A 19,568-nucleotide genomic window follows, 5' to 3' on the forward strand; every position below is an offset into this window, starting at 1 on the left:
TATTGATGAGACACCTAATACAAGTATATTCTGAGCCTTGCATTATCCAAACCTTCATTCTTGGTCTTGACTCTGCCCCCAAGTGGAGCCAGCATCATTGTTTGGCCTCCAGGAGTTTGCCTGTGCAACAGGTTCCAGATAAGACCTAGACCAGAGGCAGGGAGGCAGGCAGGCCGGCTGGCCAGGTGGGGCGGTTCTTGTGTAATCCCAAACTACTGTCAGTATCTGTTGCCAAACAGTGGAAGAGAAGCCGGTTCCAGCTCATCCCATCCCAGCTCTCCCAGCACTGGTGACTCGAGAGGCCGAGGAAGCAGGGCAGCCTGGTCAATGTGTGGACACGATGGATGAGCCGTCAGCCCCAGGGAGGTGAGGTGGTCCAACGTAGTGCTGTCGATCTAGACCGGGGGTGGGGACCTTCTTTTCTGCCAAGGGCCATTTGAGTTATCAACTTAAAAATGAACTTGCTCTATTTGGCCAACCAGTTCACTCATCCCTTAACGTGGCGACTGGAACCGCTTCTCTCTGGTGAGGTTTATGTGATCTTAGCCGGTAGATGATTCCGAGGGCCCATGAGCCGATTGTTCCCTGTCCCTGATTTAGACAGACAAGTCTCTGTAGAAAGCAAAAACCCATCGTGAAGGGAGCGTGGTTTGTGCCTCCGGAGAAGGGTTGGTGACAGAGTAACCCAGAGAAATCCATAGTCAAAAGATGGCAATATGTTTTAGATTTTAATTTATTGCTCGCCACCCCCCCACCCCCACCCCCAAGAAAATGGGCAAAGTTTGTTTGCTGTCCTGGTGAAGTAGTTGGACGATCGACTTCGTTGGAAAACAGTCATATTTGGAAAGGAGGCTTGGTTTCCTGTGTCAGTGACCTGCTTAAAGAGAAAGCCGCGGGTCTGTGCTGGGTTGCAGCGTCCCCTGCGCTGCCGCAGCCCTGACGGAGCACTTCCACAACCCAGGGAGCAGCTGCCCTGAGCACTCAGAGCATGTCTGCTTTCAGGTTCCGGGCTAGCCTGCTGATGGTGCTGGCGTGTCTGTGCTCTCGTGGCTCGTCCTGTGGCATCTCAACACACGTGGAGATCGGTAAGTGGCTGCACTTGGCAGGGAGGAATGGAGAGCTTTAAAACCCTGATAGAATGTCTTGATAGAATCCCCCTTGCTGCACTAACAGCCCGAGAGGGGGAGAGGAGAAAGTAGTGATTGGACACATGCAGGGGTAAAGATTGTCAAGGTGAGTTTATTAGGGTGTAGTGGGGGTCAGAGAGCAAATGCTTCTCTGGGTGTTTGGGTAGAAAAACAGTGAAGGACTAGGCAAATGAGGGCTTTCAGGGAAGCCGCAGGGAGAGCATGGGGGAAGGGAGGGACATGAATGCTGTAAGTGGTAGCTGGCGGTTGTCATGGACTCTATTCTGACTCATGGCAACACGTAGGGCTTGCAAGGATGTGACCCTACAGAAGCTGATTGTCAGTTTTTTGTTCTGCGATCCCTCTGAGTGGGTTCCAACCACCAACCTTTTTGTTTAGTCGCCAAGTGCCTAACTGTTTGTCACCCAGGCATTCCTAATGTTGCAGGAGTGAGGGATTTTTGTTATTTCATATGTTATTGTTTCACATCTCCCAGGCCAGGCATTTACGAGTATATGTGAGTGGGTCCCTTGAGTTAAACGACTTTAGAAGCGGTTAGCTTCAAGGAGGTCAGGAGGTAATAAGGGTGTTTGAATGACTATCTGGATTGATTTCATAGAAACAAAACAAAAACTCACTGCCATTGAGTTGATGCTGACTGATACTAACACTATAGGACTGGGTAGAACTGCCCCTGTGAGCTGCTGAGACTGGAACTTTTTATGGGAAGAGAAAGCCTGATCATTCTCCCGAGGAGCAGCTGGTGGTTTTGAACTGCTGACCTGTGGTTAGCAGTCCAGCGCTAAACCAGGGTATCTGGAATGATGGCAGGAGTAGAGGGGTATAGCAAGCTACTGACAACAACCAGTAGCAAAGACAGAGGGATCTTGACAGGTAGATAGTCGCCTGGGGATCATGGCTCTTTTAGTATTTTCTTTTTAAAAAATTGTTTCATTAGAGGCTCATACAACTCTTATCACAATCCATACATACATCAATAGTGTAAAGCACATTTGGACATTCATTGCCATCATCATTCTCAAAACATTTGCTCTCCACCTAAGCCCCTGGTATCAGCTCATTTTTCCCCCTCCCTCCCTGCTCCCCCCTCCCTCATGAACCCTTGATAGTTTATAAATTATTTTGTCATATCTTGCTCTATCCGACATCTCCCTTCACCCACTTCTCTATTGTCCGTCCCTCAGGGAGGAGGTCACATGTAGATCCTTGTAATTGGTTCCCCCTTTCCAACCCACCCTCCCTCCACCCTCCCAGTATCACTACTCTCAACACTGGTCCTGAAGGGATCATCCATCCTGGATTCTCTGTGTTTCTAGTTGCTCTCTGTACCAGTGTTTTCATTCATGTGGGAATTATGAGCTAATTTGTAATGTAATTAGATATGATGACATCCTACAGCAATTTCCAGATGCGTTCCAGATATACCCCATGTCCTGAGTTTTCAATAGTTCAGATAAAAACAACAATAATCATTTGTAGCTATACCACATGTAGGAATTACACAGCAGAGAAAGATCAAAAACAAAACACAGAAACGTACCAAGGAGCCCCAGTGGCTCAGTGTCGCTAACCACAAGGCCAGCAGTTTGAATCCACCAACCCCTGGGGAGAAGATGAGGCAGTCTGATAAGATGAGGCAGTCTGCTTTTAGAAAGAGTCTCAGTCTCTGGAACCCTAGGGGACAGTTTTGCCTCTGGAACCATTTTCCTCTGTCCCGTAGAATCACTATGAGTTAGAATCAGCTCAAGGGCAGTGGGCTTGGGTTTGAGTTAGGAACTTACATGGGGAGAATGGACCTAGCTAGATATGAAACTGCAGTAGGCATGGATTTTATGATCCTGGACGTTTATGACCTGAAGAGATGACAGAGGTCACTGACTCCAGTTCCTGAGTTTTACAGACGGATTCAGCAGCTGACCCCAGTGAGGTTTGGCCAGTGCCACTGTTCACCTGTCAGTGGCAGATATAGAATTACATGTCCCGACAGCCAGTTTTGCGTTCTGTCCATTAAACATTTATTGCTAAGAGGGAGGCAGGAGGTATTGGAAAAGCGCATCAGACCGAGGTGCTAATGCCAACTCGCTGCAAACTAGATGTACTGTCTGTCTTGGAGAAAGTCGGTTTTGCTCTCAATTCCACATCCGTAAAACAAGGGAACTCAGCTTCGTGCGTCCCGCCGTCCGAAAACACAAACGGGCCTCTGCCACTGTGTAATCCGTAGCGTTGAAAGACGTATGAAACAGAGGGATGCGAAATTGTAATGACATCAGGTTCATTGCCGTTCTGTAGCAGACGCCGAGCGAAAGTCCTACAGGGCATGTAAAGAGTGCTGGAGACCCTGACGTGGACGTAATCGAAAGCAATGCCTGAAACAGGGTCTGCATGAATTTTGAGAATTTTTTAATCTAAAAGGTGACTAAAACACCAACATTCATTTAACTAACCATGTAGATAATTTTGTAAGTATCTCAGTTGTTTCCCTCCCCTCTACCCGTTCACCCCCCCCCACTTCTCCATAGGACCTGAATGGAAGGTTTACGTTTATGTAAGCTTGTTGTGTTCGGTTCACCTCTGAAACCTTGAGGACTGTCCCATAGAATCAGCTCAATGGCAGTGGGTTTTAGATTCATGGAGATCCAGTGTACAAGAGATTGATACCCTAGCTGGTGAGGGGGGAAAAGAGGGCCCCCAACAAATCACCATTGGTCCGGTAGGCGCAATTGTACGGCCATAATAAGTAAAGATTATAGTGAAGTCATTGAGATCATGAGAGACAGAAGAGAGATAGAAGTAATGGAGTCAGACACAATTCATGGTAGCACGCTCACCTCAGCCCTGCTTGGTGGTCCTCATGGGAAGAACATGGGCACCAGAGCTGGAGAGCCCCACTTTATCCTAACTGAGGGTTATCATCACTTGGGGGGGGGATGTGATTACAGGTAACCACACGTCACAGGAAGGGGCAGTACAATAGGTATACACATCATAAGCAGGGGATGAGCTAGGGGTATGCAAATAGGAATGGGAGGGACTAGAGGTATACATGTGACAAGACCCTGGATTCATGATGGCGGCCTAACCTTGGTCACCCTTGGGTGGGCTTGACCTCTCTGGTGTCTCCTACAAGGAAACAGACAAGTACTATCCTCATCAGAAGGGAGTGGGTCCTACTTGTTGTGGGATAAACAGTGGTGTCTGCTTGCTCTAGATGGAGGATAACCCTTAGGGAGAATAATAACCTCTCACCTACTTCTGATGACCTCCAAATATATAGTCATTTGCAAGCAGCTAAGTTTGGCATATATTTGGGGGAGACAACTTGGGAGAAATCCTTCTGTTTCCCACAGATTGGTCCTGTGCCAGCCTCAGAGTCATGGCTGTGTGAGCCCATTGTTGGCAGCTATTATGTCAGTCCGTCTTGTTGGGGCTCATCCTCTTTTGGGCTAGCCCTTGACTGTATCAAGTAGATTATCCTCCAGGGACTGGTGTCTCCTGATGCCAAGTCTGTCCATCCTTGTTGCGAAGGAGCTTTCTGGCTGTACTTCTTCCAAGAGAGACGTGTCGGTTCCTCTGACACTCCACAGTACTCTCAATATTCTTGTCCAGCATTCGTTCTTCAGTTGTCCTTATGCATCCTCCAGCTTTTGCATGTCTCTGAGATGATCGAAAATGCCACGGGTCAGGTGCACTTTAGTCTTGAAAATGACACCTTTGCTTTTTTAACACTTGCAAGAAGTCTTTGGCAGCAGATTTCCCCCACTGTAATACAACATTTTATTTCCTACCTGTTGCTTCTATGAGCATTGATGGTGAGTCCAAGTGAAATGAAATAATTGATGACTCCAGTCTTCCCTCCACTTATCATGATGTTGCTTATTGATCCAGGTGTGAGTCACTGTATTTTCTTTATACTGAGGTGTAATCCATATTGAAGGTTGTAGTCTTAGTTAATTATAAGTGGTCTCATTCTATGGTTTTGATTTCTAAATCACCTTAGTAGCTTCCATATGCAAGTTATTTGTGTTGGTGTGAACTTGTCTCTTGTGGAATTCATGTTCACAATGCGTTGTTTGTTGTGTACTGTTGAATGGGTTCTGATGCATAAGGGCCCTGTAGGACAGAGGAGAACTGCCCCATAGAGATCCCTACTGTTTATAAGAGCGGGAAGCCAAGCTCTTTCTCCCTCCGAGCAGCTGCCTATCTTTCACTTAGCAGTTCAGCACATAAAGTTTGTGCCCTCTGGACTCACTGTTTATAAGGTGGTAATGACTATGCACTTTTTTGTTGTGTGTGTGGTCTTAAAAGTGGGATGTGACTCAACATAAAAACAAGGTGGCCCTTTTGGATATTTCTTCACAAAGAACATTAGTCTTTCTATTCAGTCCAAGCAGATTAAGGGTGTGGATGTGGGTGGGGGTGTTTGTTTATGTGTGAATACGTAGGTGGAGGCAGTGGCCTTCAGAGGTTTCATGGTCCTTCCATATGGTCCAGGAGAAAACTTGAGATACACCTATTTCCTAATTAGGTGTATCTCCCTCAGTGGATTATTTTGAGGCAAAATATGATGATAGCAAGTTTTGTTGGCTGGCCTCCTACCAGCCATTGTGCATGTCACTTAGCATTAATTTCCGATGATTCTCTCAGCCAACCTGTAAGGTTGGAATCATTTACCTAACTTTGCATAAGAGAGAACCGAAGCCCAGAGAGGTTAAATAACTTACCCAAGGTCAGAGAGCTAGTTAAGCAAAAATCTTAAAGGACCAATGCAAATTTGGCTTGCATTATAATACTCTAATTCTTGTCTGGCTGCAGCAATAGACTCAAGCAGGACAGAGGGATAACTTACCCAAGGTCAGAGAGCTAGTTAAGCAAAAATCTTAAAGGACCAATGCAAATTTGGCTTGCATTATAATACTCTAATTCTTGTCTGGCTGCAGCAATAGACTCAAGCAGGACAGATGTGAGGATGGTGGCGTGGGACTGGGCAGTATTTCCTTTTGTTGTGCATACAATTGGTCCCTATGAGTCAGAACTGAATTCACGGAACCTAACAACAATTATGCTCAGGAAAGGTTTTAATGGGTACAAACTTAATTTCCATCGTGCTTCTTTGAATTACAACTATGGGATTATATACATCTTATATTTCAAATGATATTAACCAATCACAATGATTGGTGCATAAACCCCACCCCCACCCCCTGCCTCCCCCAGGGAGATGAACAACAGAAATGTGGGTGAACAGAAATATGGGTGAGACAGTGGTTGATGAAAACAATAATAATTTTTAACTTATCAAGGGGCCATGGATGGTGGGACAAGAGGAGCTGATACCGAATAGAAAGTAAATGTTTAGAAAATGATGGTGGCAACGTATGTACAAATATGCTTGAATCAATTGATGTATGGAATGTTATAAGAGCTGTAAGAGCCCCCACCCCCAAATGATTAAAAAATGTTATTTAGCAAGTTCCGTTGTAGTTGAAATGAATTGATGTATGTATTGATTTCTCTCAGGACACAGAGCTCTGGAGTTCCTCGTTCTTCAAGTTGGGAGTGTTGACTACAGAAAGGTATAAAGCTTGATTATTCTTCATCCCCCTTCCGTAGATCCCAACAGATGCTTAAATATATTTAAACAATCACATTAACAATGATTTTTATGACTCTACAAAAACACAACATTTTTAATTTAAAAGTGCATGTTATGGAGAATGGCTTACTTCTAAGTTCATCTATCTATCATCTATCTATCTATCTATCTATCTATCTATCTATCTATCCATCCATCCATCCATCCATCCATCCATCCATCTATCCATCCATCCATCTATCCACCCAAGCTGTCAAGTCTATCCTGACTCACAGAACCCTACGGGACAGAGTGGAACAGTTCCACAGGGTTTCCAAAGCTGTCAGTCTTTATAGGAGTGGCCGGTTGCAGTTTTCTTTTTGAAGCAGTTTGTGCACTGCCAGCTTCTCACTGCCCATCCTTAACACACAGCGTCAACAGGTATCCTGCTGTATAAGTGAGGGCATCACGAAGTTTGTGGGAAAATGGAATTTAAAGAATGCAATATTTTCATGAACTTTTTGAAGTGCCCTCCCATACACACACAGTTATGTGTGTGTGTGTGTGTGTGTATTAAGGTAAGCATTGGACTGTTCACTGAAAAGTCAGCGGTTCAAATCCAACAGCGGCTACTTCCTCAGGAAAAAGATGGGACTTTCTGTTAAGATTTATAGCCTAGGGAACCTTATATGAGTCCCTATGAGGGACTCAGTGAATCCAGAAAGGACTCAGTGGAAGTGGATTTGGGTTTTTAGGTACATTATAAAAATATAACTATTTTATAGAAAAGTTGCTACTAATAATTTAAAATTAATAGACTTCTTGTTTTAATAAAGAGAGATCAGCCATAGCTGCATTAAGCCATGTGTTTTCCATTTCCTCTCTCTCTGTGTTGTATGAAGTTGCTCCACCATGAGGCAAAGGAATATTGACTCTGACGATGCATTGGCATGGAGCTCCTGATGCCTTCTGCTCTGTTCTTGGTAGGACTATATAATAACTCACCTCTGCCCATTCGCGAGTCAGTTCAACCCATTCTGACCACAAGCTCCATTTCTAGTTCTACAGCTAAATAATACATTATGATAAAGATGATGATTAAATGGTTACATTTGAGAAGACTCCTTCACAATTTCTCAGGACATCAGGATTGGAGACAATTATTACCAATTTCATGGGAGTAGAAAGCTTCATCTTTTTCCCAAGGAGCGGCTGGTGGATTCGAACTGCCAACCTTTAAGTTAGCAGCCCAAAGTGTAACTACTATGCCACCAGGGATCTTCCAGCAGATCTTTATAATCCAGTCTGGGAAACAGGATGGAGAGATGATGGAAATCTATCATATCCCAAGTCACTTTTAGTCATTAGTTTTAACTTCCTTATTTGTCAGTTTAATAGGATTTTTAGGGGGGTGGTGGAAACCAATAATTACAGAGTGTCATCCTTGGTGTCCCTGGTAGGAAGGAGGCAGGAAGGAGAACGGCAAGGATCTGCCTAATTCATCCCTTGAATGTTAGGGTCTCGTCCAGTGAGACCCTCACACGGTGACCCGAAGGGGCAACGAACCTGGATGGAAGAAAGACACAGAGCCATGGGGCAAGACAAGTGCTGATTAAGCCCGTTTATTTTGTCAAAACTCTGGGTATATATTCACAACAGAGAAGGAAGTGGGAGGCACATATTCCAATGAAGCACACTTTGTAACAACCGCACACTGTACAACAACCAATCAGCCACATGTTCCCAATAAGGTACAAAGGGTGCGCAATAGTACTCAAAGACATCCGTGGTGATGCCCGCATGCATATCAAGGCTTACCAGGTGAACTTATCACGATGTTTCTAATATGGTATATCTGCAGTTCAATGGGTGCTCAGTACTTTGACTAATGGCAACAAGGTCAGTTATCGCAACTGCCCATGCTACTGAGCATGTAGCTTGGAATGTGGGGGCGAAGTTGGGCAGGAAACAAAGCCTTGCTGTTAGAAAGCGGCCAAGTTTCTGCTACGTGTCTGAGGCCAAGGTCTTAATGGCTATCGGCTCCCAGCACTTGAAAACTTAACCCCGAGTGCATGCAGCAGAGGTCTGGCCAAGCTTGTATTTTTACTTGATTTTGAAACAGGTGAAATGGACTCAGACACTCCCTCTCAACACTGGTCCAACCTCCATTCTGATATTGTCATTAGACGCGAGGAAGTGGCCTGGGTACTCACACTTCCCACGTTTGGCTTGTGAAGGTTGGCAAGGATGAGTTTCCTTTTTGCAATGTCATCTTGGGTTTCTCAAAGACTGATGCTCCACTTTACATCACCATGAGGAGTCATTCATTAATAAGACTGGCAGTAAATATTTTTTCAAGTGTTCATTGGCCACTTCTATTACTTACACAACATACTGCTTTGGACAAATCTACCGCGCAAGGCCTCTTTAATGTATGGACGAGCAAGGACATCCCTTTGAGGACTAAGGAGCCTGTGAATCCAGGTTATTTTCAATCACCCTCATATACATGTGAAAGCTGGACAATAAATAGTAGAGACCGAGGAAGAATCAATGCACCTGAATTGTGGTGTTGGTGAGGTATATTGAAAGTACCATGGATGGTCAAAAGAACAAACAAATCTGTCTTAGAAGTACAGCCAAAATGGTCCTAAGAAGGGTGGAGACACTGAATCTCACATATTTTGGGACATGTTATCAGGGGAGACCTGTCCCCAGAAAAGGACATCATGCTTGTTAAAGTCGAGGGGCAGCGAAAAGGGGAAAGACCGTCAAGGAGATGGATGGGCCCTAGAGGCTCCAATGGGCTCCAATTTAGCAGTGATTGGGAGGATGGTTCAGGGCCAGGCAGTGTTTGGTTCTGTGTCACGTAAGGTCGCTGTGCGTGGAACTAACTCAACTCGACAGCGTCTACCAACAATAACAGCAGTACCTCTCCTGAGAATCCTCTGCCTTTTCTTCATTGTTATTAAGAATCCTTTATTGTTTTTGTCATAATAGCTGCTATGCGTGGGTGCCAGCCAGCCGATTTCCAAGCAGAACTTCCCCACAGGGCTTTCTAGCGTCCTACGCTGAAGATTCTTGTGAAGAGTAAAATTAGTGGATTTTGTGAAAATCCAGAGACGATCTGGAGTGGGAAGAGGCCCAGCGTCACAGAATAGTGTGGTCGGTCGCTCCTTGAAACAGTGAAGAAAGTGACATCCTTTCCCATTGAAGCTAGAATTAATGCTACAGACTCGTGGTTAGGTGGGGGACTCTGTGAGGAGGCAGAGGCAGGAATTCACTGGGCCCTGGAGGTGGACGCATGGGTAGGACTCTGTGACTGGTTCAGGGCACTTAGTTGCAAGCCCACATGCTGTCCAGCTAAGTTCAGAAGGCCCACAGGCAGGGCAGCTGTGTCTGGGAACTTGTTTTCAGGAATGCTTTCTTAAGCATGCCTGTTCTTTGAAGTCTACTGAAAAGAAGGTCAACTGACTGCTGTGCACCAAGATGTCTGGGACCTAGGCTAACTTGTCCTGCATCTGCTGACCACAGGACAAAACGTCCCTGGGGTGACCTTGTGAAGTATTGCTTCTGCCAGACCGTAGAGAAGAGAGTGCATGAAGCTGCTGTCTGAAAAGGCAGCTTTGAATTCACATACGTGCCAGATGCGTGGCAGGGCTGGAGATAGAGCTCAGGCCTCTTTTTTAGGCTGCTTGACTTTTGCCTTCTTACGGAGCAAATTGGCAAACACGTGTCAGCTGTGTCGACAGTACGCTTGTCCCTCTCACGCCTGCTGCTGAGTGATTGGCAGCTTAGTGAAGCTGTACAGAAGGCAGTGGCCTAACGGGTTCTATTTGGCAGGCTGGTCGGACCCATCGCTACTGGCGGGCAAGACCTCAGCTTGATCTGCAGTTTTAGGAGCAGGTTTCCTTGGTTCAGAGAAGGCTGTTTTTGTTGGTGTGCTGTCACCTCTCACACGTGGACACCTTATGTGTAACTGAACAGAAAGCTGCCTGGTCCTGTGACGTCGGCGGGCTCACTGATTGCTATGCTTGGGGTCCTTGTGTCAATCTAACGTAAAGAGTTTCCTTCATTTGCTGCTGACCTTTCCATTCTACAGACCATGGGGCTCTTGTCCAGCAGCTGATCGTTCCTCTTCATGTGTCGTTCCTCTTCATGTGTCCTCAGTGAGCCCCAGTGACCTTTCCTCAATTGTAGTGAAAAACACTGCAAATCGGTGTACAGCAAGCACAAAACGTTTCTAAGCTTCTGGAGGCACCTCCAGCTCAGTTTCGGAGGGTGTCTGATTAATGGTCTAGCGAACAATGGCAAGGTCAGATCTGCATGATACTTACTGGTGGAGTCGAGTAAAATTTCAAATCAAAGAGCTGGCTGAACAAAATGAAAACGTCAAGCATTCTTATGCTTAAAGGGAGAAAACGGGTTTGAATATAAAATGCTTATAGGCATGTCTCTATTTAATATTGAATTATTTTAGCTAAAAGTACACCTCTGAAGTTTAACCCTAACTTTTCCTCTTAAATACCTATGTGAGTAAAGTCAGTAAAAGCACTCCCCACCTGCTCCCCTTTTAGAAGTGTTTGTGTCTAGGTCAGGAGTGGAATGGAAATTGGCGAGAGGTACCCAGCTGCACAGAGACCTCATGGTGCAGTGGGTTAAGCATTTGGGAAGCTCTGTATTGGTTAGGGGCTCAAACCCATCAGTCACTCCTAGGAGAGAGATGAGGCTTTCTGTTATCATGAAGGGTTATAGATTTGGGATCCCTGAGGAGCAGTTCCACTCTGCCCATGGGTCTCTATGAGTGGGCATTGACTTGATGGCAGCTGAGGGTGAGGTGGGGGTAGGCTGAACTATATGACTGAGCCTGTCTTATAAGAAAAAAATCATGAAATTACTTAGGACCGCAGACGACAAACTGTGGCTCTGAAGGGAAACTGAAAAAAATAAAAGGCCTTTATTCAGAGAATGATGGTTTCATTTGTCTATAAAAATATACTGATGATAAAAAAATACACTGATGATTCTTGAGTAATTTTTCAATTGCTGTGAGGGACAGGATTGGCTCTTATGTCTCAAAACTTTGCTGTCTTAGGGCAAGAAGAGATTTGGTTTACACCTGAGCTAGAAATTGTTTGTCTTGACAAGAGACTTAGTTTTTAAATGCACTTCCTCATTTCTAAGGAGTGTTCTGGCTGTGCTTCTGGTAAGATTGATTTGGTCCTTTTTGGGGATGGTATCATTAGCGATTTGGTATGGCATCCTTGTGTGGTCTTGCGGCAAAGACTTGACTTAAATGACTTAATAAGTGATTAATACAGAAAGCCGAAAAAAAATCAGTTTATTGGTTTCTAAGAATTGTAGCGACCAAGATGAACTGACACTGGTGGTCATTGTCATCCTCATAGTTACCCTTGTTACAACAACAAATAGAGTTTAGGAGCGGCACAAGGGGAGTTATTGGATTGGATGTCATCCTTTCCTGATACCCCTCCCCCACCCCAATTAGGAACAGCTATATCTTTTTAGATTATAGAAGGATCCTCTTTCTGCCCCTCCCCACACACACACAAAAAAAGAAAACCCAAACTCCGCGTCATTGAGTCAATGCTGACTCCTATGGACCATGCAGGACAGAGTAGAACTGCCCGTGTGGGTTTCCTAGGCGGTGCAGTTGATGGGAGGAGAGAGATAGCCCTGTCTTTCTCAGGGAGAGTCCCCTGGTGGTTTCAGAAGAATTTACCTTGGGGATCGGATTGCATCCCCAGGCCAATAGGCCATCATAAAACAAACAGATCTGCCCAAGTGTAGGCCAATGGAGATCCCCTCATAGAGGCGTTTAGGAGAGGAGATGGGTTAATTAGGGTGCGAGGTAGTACCGATGAAGAACACAGCTTTCCCCCAGATCCTGGATGCTTCCTCCCCCCAACTACCATGATCCGAATTCTACCTTGCAGGCCTGGATAGGACAGAGGCTGTACACTGGTACATATGAGGGCTGGAGGTACAGGGAATCCAGGGTGGATGATACCTTCAGGACCAAGGGTGTGAGGGACGATGCTGGGAGAGTGGAGGGTGAGTGGGTTGGAAAGGGGGAACTGATTACAAGGATTCACATGTGACCTCTTCCCTGGGAGAGGGACAGCAGAGAAGGGGGGAAGGGAGACTCCGGATAGGGCAAGATATGACAAAATAACGAGGTATAAATTACCAAGGACACATGAGGGAGGGGGGAAAGGGGAGGGAGGGGAAAAAAAAGAGGACCTGATGCAAGGGGCTTAAGTGGAGAGCAAATGCCTTGAGAATGATTGGGGCAGGGAATGTATGGATGTGCTTTATACAATTGATGTATGTATATGTATGGATGGTGATAAGAGTTGTATGAGTCCCTAATAAAATGTAAAAAAAAAGAAAAGAGGAGAAAAAAATGATTAGGGCAAAGACTGTACAGATGTGCTTTATACAATTGATGTATGTATATGTATGAACTGTGATAAGAATTGTATGAGCCCCTAATAAATTGTTAAAATTAAAAAAAACAAAAGAAACAGATCCCTGCTCCCTTATTTAAGCTCACTTATCTCTCAAGAGATTGGCTCAAGATAAGGCCTAATCCTATCTCTCAAGTGTATCTTGCTTCATTAACATAATTGCCACAATTCTGCCTCATTAGCATCATAGAGCATCAGTTACCAACCTGTTGGTAGGGACCCCTTAGGGGCTCCAAGGACCCTTTCACAGGGGTCGCCTGATTTATAACAGTTATGAAGTAGCAATGAAATAATTTTATGGTTGGGGGTCACCGCAACCTGAAGAACTGTATTAAAGGATATCAGCATTCGGAAGGTTGAGAACCACTGTCATAGAGGTTAAGAGTGACAAAGCAGAGATGAGGTCTTGCCCTGGGGACCACATTTGACCTCTTCCACTTCATGAGCGGGATGGAAAATCCAACTTGACATTTACCCAGGGATGATTCTTATGCGTTGTTCCTGGTGTTCGGTGCCATGGAGTTCCTTCTGACCCATCGGGACCCCATGCACAACAGACGGAAACACTCCCTGGTGCAGTGCCAGCCTCACCATTGTTCCTGTGCCTCAGCCCATTGTTGCAGTCACTGGTTCGATCTAGCTCCTTGAGGGCCTTCCTTGTTTTTTATTGGCCGTCCACTTTGCCAAGCATAATGCCTTCCAGGGACTGGCCTCTCCTGTCAATATGTCCAAAGTATGTAAGACCCAGTCTTGCCTTCTTGCCTTGAGAGACAATCACAGATGCGAAACAGCCCGTGCCTTTTAGTGATGCTTTATTGACGCATTAACTTTCACACAGCCCAAGTTTAAGCGATCGAATACATTTCAAATAATAGTTAATTTATGAAACCTTCACACATTGCAAACAAGGAAATATGAAAGCTTTCCAACAGCAGGCAAGAGCTGTTTCCGCATGGATGCAGGTCGTCCTAGTGGAGCACTTAATGCTCATTCTGTGCCTTTCTATGTTTTTCACGTGAGTGTTTAGCTTGTTTACCAAGTTGGCCATATGTCTTGGGTGTAGTCTTATCTTGCTTTTTAAAAAATTTTTATTTTTTTCTTATCTTGCTTTTACCTTCCATGTTTTGGTTGCATTTCTATCTTTAATGTTTTACTTTTAAACTTTAGACAAATACTCTGGCTGAACTTCTTCCAAGACAGATCTATTTGTCCTTTTAGAAGTCAATAGTACTTTTTCTGTTCTTCTCCAGCACTGTGTTAGTCTGGGTACTTTAGAGAAACAAATCTACAGAAACTCATGTATAAGAAAGAGTTTTATATAAAGGTGAAGTGCGCATCAAGAAAACATTCCAACCTAGTGCTGTCCAAGCCCACAAGTCCAACATTAACCCATATGTCCAACACCAATCCACAAAGTCCTCCTCCATCTCACAAAACAGACGCAATGATGCCTACTGCAGGAGGAAAGCTGAGTCAGTGAATGTGTAAGCATCTCAGCGCTGGCAGGGGTCTCCACATGGGTGCTCCAGCTGCATTGGGGTAGGTTATGTGGCTTCTCCTCAGGGATGTTTTGCAGGAAGTGAGATTGGCCAGCTAAAGCAGGGAACTGGCTAAGGCAGCTGCACCCTGGTCCGACCATCAGAAAGCAAGGGACTGGAGAACTAGAAAGGAGATGCTCACTGAGCCATTTATCCCTCTGCCCTTCAATTAACTCCACATGTGTTTATCGGCCAGGTTGGCACAATAAACTAACTTCCTCAAGCACCACAATTCCCATGCATTGAATCCTCTCGTCTTACTCTCACATGCATATGAGGTGATTGAAAGTACTATCCACAAAGTAACATTCTTGTTTCTCAATACTCAAAAGAGGTCTTGTGCAGGAGATTTCCTTAATGCATTATGTCTTTTGATCTCTTGACTGCTGCTTCTGTGAATATTGATGTGGACCCAAGCAAGAACAAAATCTTTGACAAGTTCAACCTATGAGGTAGAGGTCATCTGTCTTTCACAGGGGTCGCCCGATTCATAGCTGTAGTTATGAAGTAGCAACAAAAATAATTCTATGGTTGGGGTCACCACAACACAAGGAACTGCATTATAGGGTCGAGGCATTAGGAAGGTTGAGAATCACTGTCATAGAGGTGAAGATTTACAAAGAGGAGATGAGGCCTTGCTTTGGGGACCACATTTGACCTGCTCTCCAACCTTTTTTACCTTATTCTCACACCTACGATTCCTTGCACAGCATTCTAGTCTCTGCTGGGTTTGATAATCTATTGTAATGGTCCCACAGAATTCAGACAATGCTTGAGGTTATGGAGGTTTAGTAGGTCAACCAACAGGGTACAAATCAGGATTAGAAATATTAAGGCTACAGTTCTTTTGTCTGCAGCACCTTAGCTCCAACCATGTGGCCCCTCAGCCTCTGCCATGTGCAGTCAAATGTTACAAAGATCCCTTAGCACTTTTAAATGCCCGAAGGGCATCCCACTGTGCAAGCAGCCTCTGACCCAAACACACTCAGCTCTTCTCAATCGGCACGCCAGAAAGCTGGCCCGTCTGTCTCTTGGTCTCAGCACTACTGCTCCTGGTGCCTCTTGCACTGCCTCAACCTCTGCACTCAGAGCTCAGATACACTCTGCATGCGCTCTTTTTTCTTGGCAGTCATGAGATTCTCTTCTTCCTGCTTCTGAGAGGACTTTAAACCCACCAGAATGGAGTGGTCCAATCCCCATGTTAGAGTCGTCTGTGCCTGATTTACATGCTCCCACCAGTCCTTTTGAAGGACTTAGAAAGATTCTGATTAAGGGAGCCATAGCAAGTAATTTCATTCACTGAATGAAGAAAAGCATACCAGATCACAAAATGTATGTTAATTATGTAATGCTGAGATTCATGGTCTAGCTAAATTGATATGTATTTTATGGGGATCCAATTCACTTCATTGACAGTCATTTATTAAGTTTTATGTATGCCTGAGCCTATTCTTGTACTCTTACATTTCACTAATTTAGTTATATCTTGTGGTGCCAATATCATGCTATTTTAATTTATCTACTATATATATGAGCCCTGGAGGTGTAGTGGTTACACTTTGGGCTGTGATCCAAATGGTCTGTGGCTCAAAGACAGCAGTAGCTCTGAGGGAGAACAGTTAGTCTCAAAAACCCACTGGGGTTGCCATGAATCAGCACCAAAGCCATGGCAGTGAGTTGGTGCACTGGTTACGCATTGGACTGCAAACTGCAAGGTCAGCAGTTTGAAACCACCAGTCTCTCTGAGGGTGAAATATGGAGCTTTCTACTCCTGTAAAGAGTGACAGTCTCAGAAACTCACAGGGGCAGTTCTCTCCTGCTCCGTAGGGTCGGTGTGAGTCAGCATAGACTCAATGGCAGAGGATTTTGAGAGTTTAAAAAATACATGTTTACCGTATATACTAGAGTGTAGGCCAATTTTTCAGCACATTTTTTATGCTGAAAAAGCCCCCCATTTTTGGGTAGTAAAATTAGGTTTATACTTGAGTATATAGATTAATCCGAAAGCTACATTCTTCCCTCATTACTCTTTTTTTTATGATAGCTGTTTTTCTGATTATTCTATGCATTCAGTTTTCATATTTATTTCAGGATTGTTTTGTCATGTAAATAACATAATCTACCTCATAGGGCATGCAGGTTCAACCAATTTTAATCCTAATACAGTGCCTAAAGCAGTAACCGAGAAAGTAAATATTCAGTAACGTTAATAATTGGTTTTCAGGGTGAAAGTGCAATTCAACCTGCGTTTAGAACAAAGGGCCATTTACTTGCCCATTTGGCTGATTGCCCAAGAGCAGAGCTGGGCCCTGGGCATTTGGAAACTCTAAGGGGGTTTCAAACAGTTTGTGGATACATTCCATTGCCTTTTCATTTCATTTTACCATAAATTTCTTCTCCTTCTCCTCCTCCTCCTCCTCTTCCTCCTCCTCCTCCTCCTTCTTTTTCTTCTTCTTCTTTACCATGAACTTTCCGAAGGATGTTGATTCTTTGTCCGCAGCTCAGGATTCATATCCTCAAAGCTCAGCAGCATTCCTCCCCCTCCCTGCACTCTATCTCATAGGTGGAAGTCAACGTCACCTGCACTTCCCAGACTGTTGGCTCCGGCCCTCTAATTTCTCTGTCTCCCTGCTCCCCAGCTGCTAACTGAGCACCAAGATGCATATCAGGCGGGAAGCGTTTTTCCTGATTCTTTTTACCCCAGCATCTGCAAAGGAGGTAAGGTTTGAAGACAAAGTGATCTCATTTATAATCGACTAATAGGTGTGAGTATTACTTTACAAACATATCTGATAGCATATTCTATTTCCCACTATTATTGAGCAATGACTTATTTCACATGAAGTACTCTTTCCATTTTACTAAAATTTACTTGTTTAAGCATATACATTTCTTAAATTTCACACCATATTTGGATGAAAACCATTCTAAGCATCCTTAACTTGCTTTAGTGCTTGTAATAGTCTGGATACTTTGGGGAAACAAATCCACAGAAACTCATGCATAAGTGACAGTTTTATATAAAGGGTAAGTGCACATCAAGAAAATATCCCAACCCAGTGCTGCCCAAGCCCACAAGTCCAACATTAACCCATTTACCCATATATCCAACACCAATCCACTAAGTCCTCCTCCATCTCACGAAATACACACTATGATGCCGGCTGCAGGAAGAAAGCCAAATCAGTGAGTGTGTAAGCATTTCAGCACTGGCAGGGGTCTCCACACGGCTTCTCCAGCACTCAGGGCTGCATCGGGGTAGGTCCATGTGACCTCTCAGGGACCTATTGCAGGAAGTGATCCCTGCCAGCTAAAGCAGGGAACTGGCTAAAGCAGCAGCACCCTGGTCCGACCATCAGAAAGCAAGAGAACTCACCTAGCCATTTATCCTTCTACCCTTCAATTAACCCCACATATGTTTATCAGCCAGGTTGGCACAATAAACTAACTCAGTGCTTCACATAGCACTGGAGAGAACATTGAACGTTCTTAGCTGGTGTTCTTTCTATTGCTGCTTGTTAACCTGCAGCCTTGGAAAACCACTTGCACGTCTCCGTTTCCACATCTGTACAGTGGTCTTGTGCAAATGGTTCAAGGGTTTGCCTGCCAGCCCGGAGAACACCGCTCCGCTCGACCACTCCTGGAGTCACCGTGAGTCAAAAGAGACTTGGCGGTCACTGCAGCTGTTGCTTTTTGAAAATAGGCCTGCCCACCCTCTTCAGTAGATTATTGTTGTCGTTCTTGAAGAGCATCTTGTCAAGGTTATTCTAATCTCAGGGACTTACCAGTAATGGAGTGTATGGGTCGGGCCATGAGGACTGCCGCAGAACTCAGTCTAAAACCCACATCAAAGCTCACTGCCACCGGGTCGGTCTCTACTCATTGAGGAGACCCCGCGGGACAGAGAGGCGCTGCCCCGCAGGGTTCCCCAGGCTGAAAATCTACATGGGAGCAGACAGCCTCCTCTTTCTTCCAAGGAGAGGCTGGTGATTTTGAAACTGCCGACATCTGTGTACAACCCACTGCATCACCAGGAGTCCGGCAGCTGAGTCCTATGAAGAACATTTCACACAGGGGCCACTTAGAGACGTGTGGACAGGAAGTCACAAAGGACAGTGCAGGACTGGAGCCACCTCTGCACCTGGCAGGGGTTGGGAGAGGGTGTGCCTACGGGGACTGCACATCAACAGGTGTGCTGGAGGTGGGGTGTGTGACAGGAACCCAGACCGAAGGGGACCTGGGGGGTGGGCGGGTATAGAGATGCTGGCCTCTGTCTCTTCTCTCCCACAGATCTCATTCCAGATCTCCATATTGGCCAGAGAGCAAGGAAGTTAGTTTAAGTTGAAGTAGGTCAGGGGCAGGGTGGAGCAGGGCAGAGAAAGGCTCTGGGAGGAACAGCAGCAGACAGCCAGGGCACTGGCTCAGCCTGTAAATCATTGGAGTCTGGAGGTCAGGGTCCTTTTCTATACAATGATGTCATTTGAGGACAATGGCGTGTGTAGGGCCCCTCTTTATAGCTATGACAGTTTCACAGATGACTAAGCTCTTGACCTTCTCAAATGTCTAAGTCCATCCCCGGTCTCCTCTCTAGTCTATTCAGTACTCTTCGTACGCCTATTCCAGGGAAACCTGTGAAAGCCAGATGTCCACACGTCCCTCAACAGCCTTGCGTTGGACAAGTGCAGTCTTTCCACCGTTCCTCCACTGCTTTCAAAGGAAAGACTTGGGTTCTCCTTTCTCTGACCCATGTCTTCCCTAGAGCACGTTCCAACCTTCCCGTATTCCGTCTGATTGCTGCAGTGCTCCCTCTTTCCAATTT

General features: G+C 45.2%; 1 protein-coding gene across 1 annotated transcript in view; it reads left to right on the plus strand.

Moving 5' to 3' along the window:
- The first annotated feature begins 340 nt into the window (after positions 1-340).
- Positions 341-19,568, plus strand: part of GPLD1 (glycosylphosphatidylinositol specific phospholipase D1) — a 63,377-nt gene continuing 44,149 nt past the window's right edge. The window contains exons 1-4 of the mRNA XM_075543531.1: positions 341-366; positions 1,003-1,085; positions 6,666-6,721; positions 17,389-17,467. Of these exons, the coding sequence (XP_075399646.1) occupies positions 341-366; positions 1,003-1,085; positions 6,666-6,721; positions 17,389-17,467 (244 nt within the window). The remainder of the gene's footprint in view (positions 367-1,002; positions 1,086-6,665; positions 6,722-17,388; positions 17,468-19,568) is intronic.

This window comes from Tenrec ecaudatus, chromosome 1 (assembly GCF_050624435.1).
Source record: "Tenrec ecaudatus isolate mTenEca1 chromosome 1, mTenEca1.hap1, whole genome shotgun sequence".
NCBI lineage: Eukaryota > Metazoa > Chordata > Mammalia > Afrosoricida > Tenrecidae > Tenrec > Tenrec ecaudatus.